Consider the following 14118-nt stretch of genomic DNA (forward strand, 5'->3'; position numbering starts at 1 on the left):
TGCATGTTGTTAAACACCCTTCAGTAACTCATGTAAGAATAACATGGTAATATGAACACAATAGAGGTGATGACTTACTTAGCCCTGGCCTGGTAACTTTTTAACCTAAAAAGTTATCAAAACACATCAATGTGAGATCTAGTTTTGAAGATCTCGTCGCAACGAATTTTTCATGTCAAAATGATTTTTGTAACTATTGAACTGTAAAACTGAACAGAGTCTGAACTTATCTCATTGATTCAGAGTCAGGAGTACATATAGGCACTGAATACAGGCAGTTTACAGAGAACGTGCACACATATCGTGCATCGTGGGACTAATGGTGGGGAGACTAAGTCATGTAAACGTGACAGTAATGTGTACACTTAGCATCCCCCCGCAGTCGCAGCATCGATGTCGACGATGGTAAGACTGGAGCGAAATTCACTGAAAATCGCTGTTGGTAGTCCTTTGGTGAAAATGTCAGCATATTGAGATTGAGTAGGAACATGCAGTACTTTGACTTCGCCCAGCTGCACCTTCTCACGGACAAAGTGGAGATCGATCTCAATGTGCTTGGTGCGGCGATGCTGAACTGGATTCGCTGACATGTACACTGCAGAGATATTGTCGCAGAAAACAATGGTGGCCTTGGATATTGGACGTTGGAGTTCCAACAATAATTGGCGGAGCCACACAGACTCAGCAACAGCGTGTGCCACAGCTCTATACTCCGCTTCTGCTGACGACCTGGAAACAGTGTGTTGCCTTTTGGAGGACCAAGAGATTAGATTATCACCTAAATACACACAAAATCCAGAAGTAGAGCGACGGGTCTCGGGGCAGCCGGCCCAATCGGCATCCGAGTATGCTGTCAGGGAAGTTGGGGAGGAGGTGTTTATGTGTAAGCCAAGATGAAGAGTGCCCTTGAGGTAGCGAATGATACGCGTGACAAGAGCGAGGTGAGGATCACGAGGATCATGCATGAATAGGCAGGCCTGTTGGACAGCATAAGCAATGTCCGGGCGGGTTAGGGTGGCATATTGCAGAGCACCTGCAAGGCTGCGGTAGAATGCCGGGTCAGAAACAGGGTTGCCGGAGGAGTCAAGCTTGTTGCCAGTGTCAACGGGGGTGCGAGCAATGTGACAGTCAGTCATGCCAGCGCGGTCAATGAGGTCAGAGAGGTACTGACGTTGGGAGAGAAACAGGCCAGCAGAGGAGCGCGTGACAGTAATGCCTAAGAAGTGATGGAGAGCTCCAAGATCGGTCATGGAGAATTCTGACCGAAGAGAGGCTATAAGAGAGTTGAGGAAGGTAGTGGAGGAGCAGGTTAGGATGATGTCATCAACATATAAGAGGAGGTAGGCGGTGGCGTTGTCGGAGTGATAAGTAAACAGAGAAGAATCGGACTTTGAAGGGAGGAAGCCAAGGGTCTGAATGTATGTGGCAAAGCGAGAAAACCAAGCTCAGGGTGCTTGTTTAAGGCCGTAAAGAGACTTTTTGAGCAAGCAGACGTGATCAGGAAAGGATGGATCTTCGAAGCCCTGTGGCTGTTGACAGTACACAGTTTCAGTCAAGGTGCCATGAAGGAAGGCATTTTTTACATCTAGTTGGTGTATAGGCCAGTGAGAGGAGGTCGCAATGGATAGGACGGCACGAATCGTGCTTGGTTTGACAACGGGGGAGAACGTCTCATCGTAATCGATTCCCGGTTGTTGAGAGAAGCCGCGGCATACCCAACGAGCTTTATAGCGAGCCAAGCTGCCATCAGCGTGAAATTTGTGGCGGAATAGCCATTTGCCTGAGACAACGTTGCAGGAGGGAGGACGAGGAACAAGCTCCCAAGTGTCATTCTGCTTAAAAGCATCAAACTCGGAGCGCATAGCCTCAAGCCAATGGGGATCATTAAGTGCAGAGCGGTATGTTTTAGGAACAGGGGATATGGTAGAGGTGGAGGCTAACAGGTTAAGACGGCGAGCAGGGATGCCAAAGCCCCGTTTCGCTCGAGTGGTCATCTTGTGTGGGTTTTGGGGAATAGGGACCGGAATTGCCTTGGCCGGTAGAGGTGGAGTATGGGGAGGTGTGGTGGAGGCAGTATAGGGAGGGGGTGGAGGGGACGGTGGTGCCGGAGGTGTAGGAGGTTCATGCGTAGTTGTGGCCTGCGTGGGAGCTGGGTTGTCGGTAACGGCAAACAGAGGCCGTGAGGAAGGGGAGGATGAGTTGGGATGCGGAAGCGTGGAGGTGGCGTGCAATGTGGCAAAGGGAAAAGATTGTTCGTCGAAGGTCACATGGCGGGAGATGATAATCCGACCAGAGGATAGATCCAGGCAGCGATATCCGCGGTGCTCGTCAGGGTAGCCCAAGAATACGCACGGAGTGGAACGTGGAGCAAGCTTGTGAGGTGTTGTGGCATTGAGGTTGGGATAGCACAGGCAACCAAAAACGCGCAGCGTGTCATATGGTGGAGGTGAGTTGTGAAGGCTGATGTATGGCGTAGAGGAGGGGTTGGATTTGTAGGGGCGAAGGTTGAGGAGAAAGGTGGCCGTCCGAAGAGCTTCGACCCAGTAGGCAATGGGCATGGATGCCTGAATGAGCAAGGTGCGGAGTATATCATTCGTGGTGCGAAGGGCGCGCTCAGCCTTGCCATTCTGAGGCGAGGTGTATGGGCAGGAAAATCGAAGGACAATGCCATGCTGGAGAAACAAGTCGCGATTGCGTTGGTTGTCAAATTCAGTGCCATTGTCACACTGAAGAAATCGAATGGGTGTGGAGAAATGGGTAGAGACAAACTGTTGAAACTTCACAAAAATGCCATGAACATCAGATTTGGCCTTAAGAGGAAAAGACCACATGTAGTGAGTGAAATCATCAACCACAATCAGATAATATTTGTATCCAGACACACTGAGAACAGGGGACGTCCAAACATCACAATGTAAAAGCTCAAATGGTGTAAAGGTAGATGTCTTTGATAGATGAAATGGCAAACGTACATGCTTTCCTCTCTGACAGGCTTCGCAGAGCGCTGGGTCATGAGAGTCTTTTCTACAGGGAATTTGAAAATACTGAAGTAAACTAGATACAGTCTGTGAATTGGGATGGCCTAAGCGACGGTGCCAAAGGTTGACACTAGCGAGGAACGTTGATGCAGAGTTGGTTGTCATGGCTTCATGGAATGGATAGAGATCGCCAGTGCTATCATGTCGTGCGATCAGGGCCTGGGTTTTGAGATCCTTCACAGAAAGACCAAGGGGATCAAATTCCATGGAAACTTGATTGTCAGTTGTAAAGCGGCGAACAGAAATAAGATTTTTGACTAGGGAAGGAGCAACAAGAACATTGTTAAGATATAAGGGACGATGAACATTAGGAATAACAGAACAACCGATGTGAGAGACAGAGAGATGTGATCCATTGCCAACAATGATGGGTGGTGTAGAAGGAGATGGGTGGGCAGAAGACAGCATACCAGGCGTACCAGACATGTGCGCAGTTGCTCCAGAGTCGACGATCCAGCCTCCATCATTGTGGTTGGTATAGGCGTTCAAGGCGTGAACCAAGGCCGCTTGGTCCCAGGCAGGAAATGCAGGAGTCGTGGGAGGTGCGTACATCGGCGCTTGCATCGGCGCAGCCGCATAGGCAGGAGGCGCAAATGGCGAGGCCGGGTATGTCGCAGGCGCCGGTTGATGGTTCTGCACGAAGGAGTAGTATGCCTGAGCAGGAGGCCGGCCAAGCAGGCCGGGGCCGCCGACGAGTCGTGGCGACGGCAGCTGCCAGGGCACGGGGCCAGGCGCGGCGACGGCAGTTGCCTGGGTCCATGGGACAGGCCAGGCCTGAACCAAGCCGGTCCAGGGATCAGTGTGGGCACGCCATGGCGGAGTCATGGGTGCCGTCGGTGTCGCTGCCGGTTGACGAGGCGGTGCTGGTGAGGCGTGAGCCGATGGCGTCGTGGAGGTCGACCCGTTGTTGGATGCGTTCCGGTGCTGAAAACCGGGAATCGGGTTCTTGCCCTTGTAGTTCGGGCTGACGCCGGTGGGGCGCACGGCCGGCTGTTGCGGGGACGGAGCTTGGGCGGCGTTGCCGCTGTTGCGAGGCCCGTTGTTGGAGTAGAAGGCCTGCGGTTGCTCTATCCTGGTGCGCAGTTTGGTCTCCTCGAGTTGAAGCATGGAGAGCACCTCAGAGTACGGCGGCGCGAGGCGAAGCAGAGGGATGACGGAGGTGACCTTGTCGAATCGCTCGCTGATGCCGGCGAGGGTGGCGGAGATGAGCCGGCGGTCATCCACCGGAGCGCCGAGCTCATGCAGTTCATCCGCCATGGCCTTGAGGCGCTGGCAGTAGGTGCCGACGGGCTCGTCCCTCTGCTTGAGGGTGCGCATCGCTGTCTCCAGGTGGTTGATGCGGGCATCGCGGTTGTCCTGGAACAGGCGCTGGAGCTCGCGCCAGATGACGAAGGCGGTGGCGCCGTCCTTGGGGAGGAGGCCGAACAGCTCCGTTGAGATCCGCGTGTAAATCCACTGCAGAATGGCGAAGTCGTCCTTGATCCAAACGGGATCGGAGGAGGCCGCCAGGTTGTCGCCGTCGATGTGGCTGCGGAGGCCGCGGCGCCCGAGGTGGACAAGGAACAAATGACGCCAGTGGTACTAGTTGTGCGCCGCCAGGTCGAGGACGATGGGGATGAACGGGGATACATCTGTGATGCTGTCGATGATTGAGGTTGGGGCAAGCAGAGTAGCAGATGGGGGGTGAGTAGGTAAGGTAGGTTGGTAGGTCGGGGGAGGAAGATGACCCAGAGGTCCGAGGTGGGTGTTGCCGGCGGCAGGCGAGATTGCCGCGCCGGTTTGGTTCATCGTGGACGAGGACTAGTCTAGCCTGATACCATATTGAACTGTAAAACTGAACAGAGTCTGAACTTATCTCATTGATTCAGAGTCAGGAGTACATATAGGCACTGAATGCAGGCAGTTTACAGAGAACGTGCACACATATCGTGCATCGTGGGACTAATGGTGGGGAGACTAAGTCATGTAAACGTGACAGTAATGTGTACACTTAGCAGTAACGGAGTGACTGTTTGAGTTACAAAACATTTTCAATTTTTTTCAAATTCAGTGGAATCCCCCCTTACATTAGCATTTTGCGTCCTCTTGGGCAATGCATGAATGTGTATGTGGGGAGAAGATCGAAGAAACCATTTTATATGCCCCGGTAATTTTTGTGGAAACACTATGATAATTTATGCTCAACTAGCATGATAACTCGCGTAGCACATCCGTGATAACTTTTTACCCTCCAAAAAAGTCACTGGAACATACCAATGTTGGATCTAGTGTCCAAGATATCATCACGACAAAATCATTTATGTGAAAATAAGTTTTCAATTAGGGCGACAGTTTGAGGTACAAAAAAATTTTGAAGTTCTAAAATTGGGAGAATCTAGGATAACATCAACATTTTTTTTGTTATCTAGGGCATGCATGCATGTGCACCTGAGAAGAAAGGTTGAAAAATAATTTTTCATGTCCGATAATTTATGTGAAAACAGGTTGGTAATTTATGTGTTAAAGGCATGATAACTTACATAGCCCAGACCTGGTAACTTTTTACACGAAAAAAAAATTCGTCAGAATATATCAACATGGGATCTACTTTCGAAGATCTCATCGCGACGAACATTTTATATGAAAACAGTTTTTCAATTGGATCGACGGTTTGAGCTACAAAACATTTTGAAATATTGAAATAGAAAGAATATTTTGCTGACATCATCTGTTTTGTCTTGTAGTTTGCATGCATGCATGAAAACATAAATCAACACATACATCCTTTCCTTAGACACGAAAGAGATTAGTAATTAAGGGAAAAGAAATAATTACATGTATAATTAGTAATTAAGAAAGAGAAATGGGCGTGCGGATCTGTTGCTAAATTCAGTACGTCCGGAAGTTAGCACAGTCCTTCTTTCATACACGAAATTGATTCAAGTTGAAACCCCTACAGTTCATAGTTGCACATGAACCTTATAGTAGTTGGCATCCATATAAGGCATAGTTGCACATGAATTTGATACTAGTTGTCATATTTTAAAATTCAGTATTCCAGTTAGACAGACCTAAAAGGTTTCATGTCCTAATTATTTGAATTAGACATGCATGTAAGTAATTTCCCCCATCCAACCAATGGTATGGGATAGCAATTTAATCGTCATAGTCATTCAGATGGACTTGAAGGCGTATGGTGTGTTTGGCAAGCTACAAGTGAGTAGACCTTTTTTGCTTCCCTTCTTTTGTTTTTGAATACATCTCCCATCTTTTTACTCGCACATGTTTGCTATGGCAGTTGCACAACTAGGCATTCCAGTGTGCCACAACAACCCATGGTAGTTGCACAAATACTTATGACTTTTTCTCTCAAATGTAGTGGAAGAGGAAACAAATAAACAAATCAGTATGAGTCTAATCAGTTGCACTTTTTTTTATCAAACTAAACATCCAAGTAAATTCTCTCGTATGCACACATGGGTCTAATCAGTTGCACAGATGCATCCACAAGTTGAACAAATAACACACAAGATGGGCACTGTTTTTTGCTGTTTGATTGTATTTATTTTTCTATTTTCAAGCTTTTCACACAGCTTCTATTCCAGTTGCACACCAATAGACACAAATCTGAAAGTACTTTTATATTCAAGTAAAAAAATCCAAACTACTTATGTCAGTTGCACAATTCTTTTTTAAGTTGACATAAGCGAGCCATAAGTTGCACACCACAAACCTATGTAATTCCAATATGTTGTCAGGCTTGCCGCCACATACATTTTTCATAGTTTCACACAGGGGATTCTTCCAATTTTGGCCAAGATGACATACAACATGGGGTCCCATGTCTTCTAATGAAGTTTTTGTTTTATCATGCATCAACAACCTTACAAGCAGTAGCACATCTTTTTGTTTTGTTTTTGTCTGCCAACCAGGAGCTGGATAGATGAGCTTCTAACAAGCAAATTTTGCACAGAAGTGATCACCAAGAAGCAATCTGCTACTCTGTCTTTTTTTAGTTCTTTTAGCCATTGTTTGCCTTTTGAACTAAAACATTACTGCATTATAGATCTAGTAGACTATGTGCAACAAACCAGAACATATGACCCAGCAGGATGTTCATTTGTTTCCTGTGTCTCTGTGTGAGTTGCACAATATGAAATAAAAGTTGGCTGGGTTACCTGAAATAGTTGGTCCGCAACCAAAACAGAAGTTGCACAATATGCAATTCAATGTTTGTGTGTTCCTGGGGTTTTGTGTGTGTTTTTTGCACAAGTTTGGGTGAACTATTTTTGGACCAGTTGTAGTCAGCATGAAGAAGGATTGGAGAAGTTGAATTCAAGGTGAAGAAGAGAAACATGTCACCTTGCTTCTTCCTTTTTTTCAACTTGAAGATTTACAGCAGCCTGGTATGCCCCACTTCTTTCCTTCTCTTTTCCCCCTCAAAAACTGCATAGATCAGATCTTCTTGGTCTTTACCTTGACAGATCTTCCATGACAACTCTATAGATAGGGAAGGCTCCCATGGCGTGTTCCTGACTGCTTTTTCGTGGGAAAGATGGTGGGCGAAGCAGTAGGAGATGGGTTGGTGCGCGTCATGTGATTGGTGAGACCAGGTCGGAGGAAGAGAAAGGGAGGAGGGGAAAATCATGTGAGTTCAGGACTGAAGTGGGCGCTGGGACCTGATGCTTTTTGTACAGTGGGGGGTTGTCCTTTCCCTTCTTTTCCTTTTTGGGATTAGATGGGGACAGAAACTTACCATATATAGGAGGCCGCCGGACCGCTAGGGAGCCAACGGCCGCTCCCTAGACGCGTCCAATTGTTTAACTGGTCACTGAAGTCCATTCAATGATAAAGTAGGTAGAAAGTAACAAACTAGACCACAATGAAGCTACTGAACCTGCTAAATTATGCTATTACCCCCATTATCCCGATTTTCATGGTTAATTTGCACTGCTCACGTGTTTTCCATGTCAGTGTTTGTTATCATAGGCTATAACAAAGAAAATTCAGGAAGATGACAGGGTACAGATCATATTTAGTGGACTAACAGGTCAGATCTGATTATCCCTAGTGTAATCTTCTCTCTTATGTCAGTCTTATTCATCATACAGTTATATCAATATGTCTCCCCCAGCATATGTTTGTTATCAGATGATTCATCGAAGTATTCACAAACCCTGTTCTTCTGCACAAACAAGTCCACAGCATACAAAAGACATATTTAATCAGAAATTTACCTCAAAACCTTTCAGTATGTTATTGAATTCAATTAAGTGCTCCTCCACTTCCCCAGAGCTGCAACTGCTATTAATTCCAATTATTTCAGCAGGCAGAAGATAGAAGTACTCCCGGTACAAGCATTCCCTTCTTACATCAAAACTCCTACGATCAAATGCAGACCATGTCATGGAAAAATGTCGTTGGTTATGCATAATATGTTTTCAAATTAAGGGGTTCCCCCAAAATTTTCATTTCTGAAAAATTGATAAGACAAAACATCCACCATGTGTTCACTGAGATAAGATCTTGGCAGCATCCTCACATTCTCAATCAATACACTTATGAATAATATGTTAAGTTGTTAACCATGGGACACCAGAAACATCCCCGGTACCTTTGAGCAGGCAAGATACTGAAAACTTTGATATTATCTGGTAAATTTGAGTTAATAAAGTTCGCAAGAGCAATGCCATCAGGATCCTTCTCCCATGCTCGATCAGGGATTTCCATCTTAAGAGAGATCATTGTAGCCAGTGAGTGTACCTGAAATTAGTCCATACTAAGCATGCATAAAAGCATTGTTAGCCAAAAGTATACATATTTTTTTCACTCAATTAGGAAATCCAAGAGGTTAAACTTTCAAGTCCTACCCCTTTATCAGTTCGGCTGCTCCTTTCCCAACCAACTTTTTGCAACTTTCCATAATTACTCTCAAGAATGCCCCCTGCCTTGAAGATGGCAGATTCCAAAACTGACTCAATGGCTACAGAAGAAGACGAGAACGTTTAATCAGCATTCACTAATCCTCTGATGATACTTGACATAGAAACAAGGGTCAACTCAGAATCACCCTTTTTTTGGCATCTGATTAAAAACACATAGAATTCCTGGTGGAATAACTATACTTGTGCACCCATAAATAGCATTCATGTTATATACTTCCAATATCACTCTCATAATCACCTTGTCATAATGCCACAGAACAAAGCATGACGCCACGTATAAAGTATTTCATGTTAATGGTAGAGGAAATTGCACAAATACACAACACTTGTTAAGTGACTAGAGGGACGATTTGACTTGAGCTGAGCCAAGCCAAGCCGAGCTCAGCTCTCTGGAAAAATTATAATATTCGAAGTTAAAAAAATACAAAAATTCTAAATCCTTGAAAATGTTTTTTCTTTGAAAAACTTGAAAAGATCTGAACAATTCCAGTAATTCAAGCCATCTTCACTAATCAATCTGGGAATTTTTAGCCTATTTTGTTTAGCCATTGTAAAGTTTGGAGAGTTTTTATAAGTCAACTCATCACGTTCATACAGAAATGTCCAAAATTTAAAATGGCTAAGTAAAATAGGCTTAAAATTTTCCAGATTGATCAACGAAGATGGACTGACTACAATCTTTTCAGTTTTTTTAATTTATTAAGATTTTTTGGAAATTTTGATTTTTTAACTTTGAATATTATAATTGGCTCGGCTCAAACCAAGCCGTCCGTCTAGTCACTTAGAGTGTGTTTGGTTGGGGGTAATTAGAGCTAGGGAATGGGAATTGGAGAGGCACGAGACTTCAAATTTTTTTTTTGGTTAGGCGTCTGCCGCCCCATCGAGCTTGGGGGTCTGGGCGTGCGCGACATCGAACGCGCCGGACTCGCGCTGCAGCTGCGCTGGTTATGGTTCTCTAGAACGGATCCCGAGCGAGCGTGGCAAGGGCTCGACCTCCAGTTCCCGCCCATGGAGCGCGCGCTGTTCTGGGCATCCACTTCCATGGTCGTCGGGAATGGAATGACCGCCCTGCTATGGGAGGACTGGTGGATCAACGTCCGCGAGCTCCTGCCCAATCTCTACAGCTGCATTCCCAAGCGACGGCGCACGTCGAGAACAGTGGCGGACGGGCTCAATGGCAACTCCTGGGCACGCGACATCCACCGCAACCTAGGCCTGCACGAGATCGCTCAGTATCTGCAGCTATGGCAGATCATGCAGCACACCGAGCTCTCCGCCGCCCGGGACCAGCTGATCTGGAAATGGACGGCGAGCGACACCTACTCCGCACAGTCCTGTTACCTGGCCACATTCCATGGATCGACCGCCTGCTACTCCTGGAAACTTATCTGGAAAAGCTGGCGCCGCCGAGAGTCAAATTCTTTCACTGGTTGGCCAACCAGGACCGTTGCAGGACTGCAGAGAGGTTGGCCCACCCTGGACTGCAACATCACCCTTGCTGTCTCCTATGCGATCAAGAGCCGGAAACGATCCGCCACCTACTGCTGGAATGCCCCTTCACTCGCCAAGCATGGCACGAGGTCCTGGCCTGGCTTCGCATCCCAGCCCCGGTACCCAACCGCGAGCCCTCACTCATGGACTGGTGGAAGCATGCTAAGGAAAACACACCGCTGATCCTTCACAAAGCCCTGAAATCCGTCGCGCTGCTCGTGCCCTGGATGGTTTGGAAGCATAGGAACAGCTGCGTCTTCGACAACGCAATAATCCATGAATACGCTTCTCGATAGAATCAAGGACGAGGCCTGCTCTTGGGCGGCTGCCGAGCCTCCTGCTTGTCCTCGGACGATTGTAACTAAACATCTATCTTTTCAATGCAAAGAAATGCAAAGGTCCTTTGTGTTTTCTCGAAAAAAAAAGATTGTTTGGTTAGGCGGATTGGGAAGTTTTATTAAACAGGGGAGGGTGTGGGAGTTGAAAGGGAATTGTTTTAGTGAGTCAATCTTAACCCTTCATCATAACTTACGTTAACTTCCCTTGTCTAGTCTCTCGTCAATTCCCATGAACCAAACAAGGGAATACAATTTCTCCTCGAATGCTTAACATAATTCCTATCATGCGTCAAACAGAGGATTAAAATGATTCCTCCCATGTCTAATCTCAATACAACTCCCTAAACTAAACTCCCATCCCCCTTCCCAAATATTGCCAAACACGCTGTTAACACATGGGACCTGAACGTCATATTTCTCATTAAGTGATAAATTGGAGTAATTTGTGTTTTTTGTTATTGATTAGTCCTAGAGTTGTTGTTTTTTATTGAAATCCCTTAGAGTTGTAGTTTTTTGTTACCTCAACCCCAAATGGTGTGTATTCGTGCACTTTCCTCTAATGGTAATAACATACTTTATTTATTGCAAGAATATGTCACATTCCAGGCAGAGATCCCAAGTTCCCATAGAGAGAACGAATGATGACAATTCGATGCAACTAACATGAAACACATGTACTTCCCCGCAATGCTTTTTTGAAATTCAAGCATCAAACCGCAATAAATAAATAAATAACGGCTGACATATCAACAACTCAAACGCATAGATCAACTAAGCTATAACAAAACAAAAGGGATTACTTGAATCCGCGCTGAGATCTCGCTGCTTCTGAAGACCTGGAAGAAAAAGACCAATGCACTGGATCAATGCCTCAAGCAACGACCAACCCGGCACGCATCACAGTGATAGAAACCAACGAGCAAGGCATCCCATATAACCTCGGTACTCGCTGCCGACGTAGCCGACGCGGAGCACGACCCTCTTCTTGCGCGTAGACTCCCACCTCATCCCGCCACCTCCATCGCTGGAGCAGGTTGTAGGAGGAGGAGGAGGCGGGGTTGGCTGTAGAGAAGCGGCGCCGAGGGCGGGGGCGGAGGCAGAGTGCGAGAAGCATAGGGTGGTACGGAGGAACCTAGGGTTATTTTTATTTTTTTTTTTGAGAAAGGAGGAACCTAGGGTTAGTGCACCGTGTGAGGATAGTGGAAGAGAAGGGTCTCCAGAGAAACGTCGTGGCGGCGGCGGCGGCGGCGGCCATGGGCGAGGAGTGCGGAAGGTCCAAGCAAACGTGAAAAGATGGCCGGATTAGATTTATTTTTTTTAGTATAGGCCGGATTAGATCTGTGAACGGAGAGACAATAGTAGTCATTGGGCCTACCATTAGAGTGGGCTCGAAGTTAAAGGCTTCTAATATCACCGGCAAAGCTTAGGCCCTGTTTGGAACGCAGCATAGGAAAAACACGGGAGCTCCTAGTCAGCGCTGCAGGCGCCCGTTAACGAGCTGGCGCCAGCGTCGCTGGCATGGGCCGGCCCACGAGCGCGCGCTCGCTCGGGAAAACAAAACGGTCGCTCCTGCTTCAGTCGCACCTCGCTCGATCGGCTACTCGCTAGCAGCGCAGTTTTTTCCCCCTTATTTTCCTATTTCTTATGAAATAAGAAGGTGAAATAAAAAATGGTTTACAGATTTAAAGAAAAAGCTTCACCCATTTGAAAAAAAGTTCATCTCTTAAAAAAAAAGGCTCACCAATTTTTGGAAAAAGTTTATCGATTTTGAAAAAAAGTTCATCAAATTTGAAAAAGTTCATTGAATTTGAAAAAAAGTTCATCATATTTGAAAAAAGTTCATTGACTCTAAACAAAGTTCGTCTATTTTGAAACAGTTCATCGATTTAAAAAAAAGTTCATTGATTTGAAAAAAGTTCATGCAAATTGAAACAAAAATCAGCCAATTTGAAAAAAGTTCAGTGAAATTCAAAAAAGTTCTTGGGCTTTTTAAAAAGTTCATCAATTTGAAAAAAAAATCACGTATTTGCGGACAATTCATCGGGCAAGGAAAAAGAAAGACAAAACAAAAAACAAAAAATGAAAAAGGAAAAATGAAAAAATGAAAAAAAAATGAAAAATGGAACGAATAAATGACGTATAGGTTAGAATGTTAGCACAGGTGCGCTTGTTGGTGGGGTGATCAGAATCCATCTCGTAGCGCTCTTTTTTTGCCTTTTAACATAAAAGGTTGGAAAGCGAAATGGGCCGAGCCCAAGTAGCGGTGCCATTCAGGCGCCCGTTTGCTCGCAGGCGCATAAGCCCAAATAGGATCTGCCGAAAACACTGGTGTCACTCAAAAAAAAAGGAAAAACACACGTATAAGAAAAACACAGGGTGTCTAAAAAAAGGAAAAATACAGGAGGAACCAATTTCTCCATACCTAATTTTTACAAAGGGCCTTTCGTGCCTTTTGAAATCTATTGACGAGTCATCCAACTTGAGTGGAACTAGAGGATGCCCCGCACGTTGCTGCGGAACCGTTGTGATACTATGTTGTCATATAGAAAATCGAAAAGAAGAAAATAAGGTAGTGCATAAACTCAGTGTACCATATACTCTAGCAAGTGTTCACAAAATGATTGGATGATGTCAGACATATCATCAAATATTGTTTCTAAGAACACAATACATGTGCAAGAATGAACTCCACCGCCAAGGACTGGAACGTGGCACTATCTATCAGACTTGTGTATGAACCATTAAATGTTGCTCTATGTAAATATGAAGGTTAGATTTTTTGAATGGAGAGAATGAACCAATAAAAGCTATTAAATTACTAAATATGTGAAGGAGAACATAATAGACAACCATAGGTATGACCGGCAACGCGAAGCCACGAATTTCAATTGCATGTGAACACTAACAACACATAAAGCACAAATGATATGTGTATCCATCGCTGGAGTGAATTCCCTTTGATCTCACATAATAGCTAAGCTCCACAATAAATCAGAGTCAGAAAAATAGTGTGCATGTACTCAATAAATAATCATCTAAATGACATTATCAGGAGCTACTAAAGAACGTGATGATGAAATTGTGTGTGTGCTGGCGTGGATGCATAAAAGTTCACAGAAGCAAGGCATTGGATATTCACATGGATGCAGGCATGCTTACATGTGCTTGCTGCAGTAAATTGCTGCTCCAAATCAGGTGAGCGAGCATGGCGGCAGGTTGTGTCGCATGTGGAATGATCGATATACAATCAAATTATTGTGCAGCAAGTGAATGGGGTTGTAACCACCTCACTGGTGATTTGTATGTGTATAATTCCGATAAATCCAC

The 14118-nt window shown here is 45.5% G+C and overlaps 1 protein-coding gene across 1 annotated transcript in view; it reads right to left on the reverse strand.

Moving 5' to 3' along the window:
* LOC119296213 (putative tRNA pseudouridine synthase) overlaps positions 1-12086 on the reverse strand; it is a 24167-nt gene extending 12081 nt beyond the window's left edge. The window contains exons 1-6 of the mRNA XM_037574608.1: positions 11964-12086; positions 11730-11923; positions 11592-11627; positions 8888-9000; positions 8632-8780; positions 8255-8399 (exon numbers count right to left, since the gene is read on the reverse strand). Of these exons, the coding sequence (XP_037430505.1) occupies positions 8255-8399; positions 8632-8780; positions 8888-9000; positions 11592-11627; positions 11730-11923; positions 11964-12046 (720 nt within the window). The 5' untranslated portion in view covers positions 12047-12086. The remainder of the gene's footprint in view (positions 1-8254; positions 8400-8631; positions 8781-8887; positions 9001-11591; positions 11628-11729; positions 11924-11963) is intronic.
* Positions 12087-14118: the final 2032 nt, after the last annotated feature.

Source organism: Triticum dicoccoides, chromosome 4B (genome assembly GCF_002162155.2).
Source record: "Triticum dicoccoides isolate Atlit2015 ecotype Zavitan chromosome 4B, WEW_v2.0, whole genome shotgun sequence".
Lineage (NCBI taxonomy): Eukaryota > Viridiplantae > Streptophyta > Magnoliopsida > Poales > Poaceae > Triticum > Triticum dicoccoides.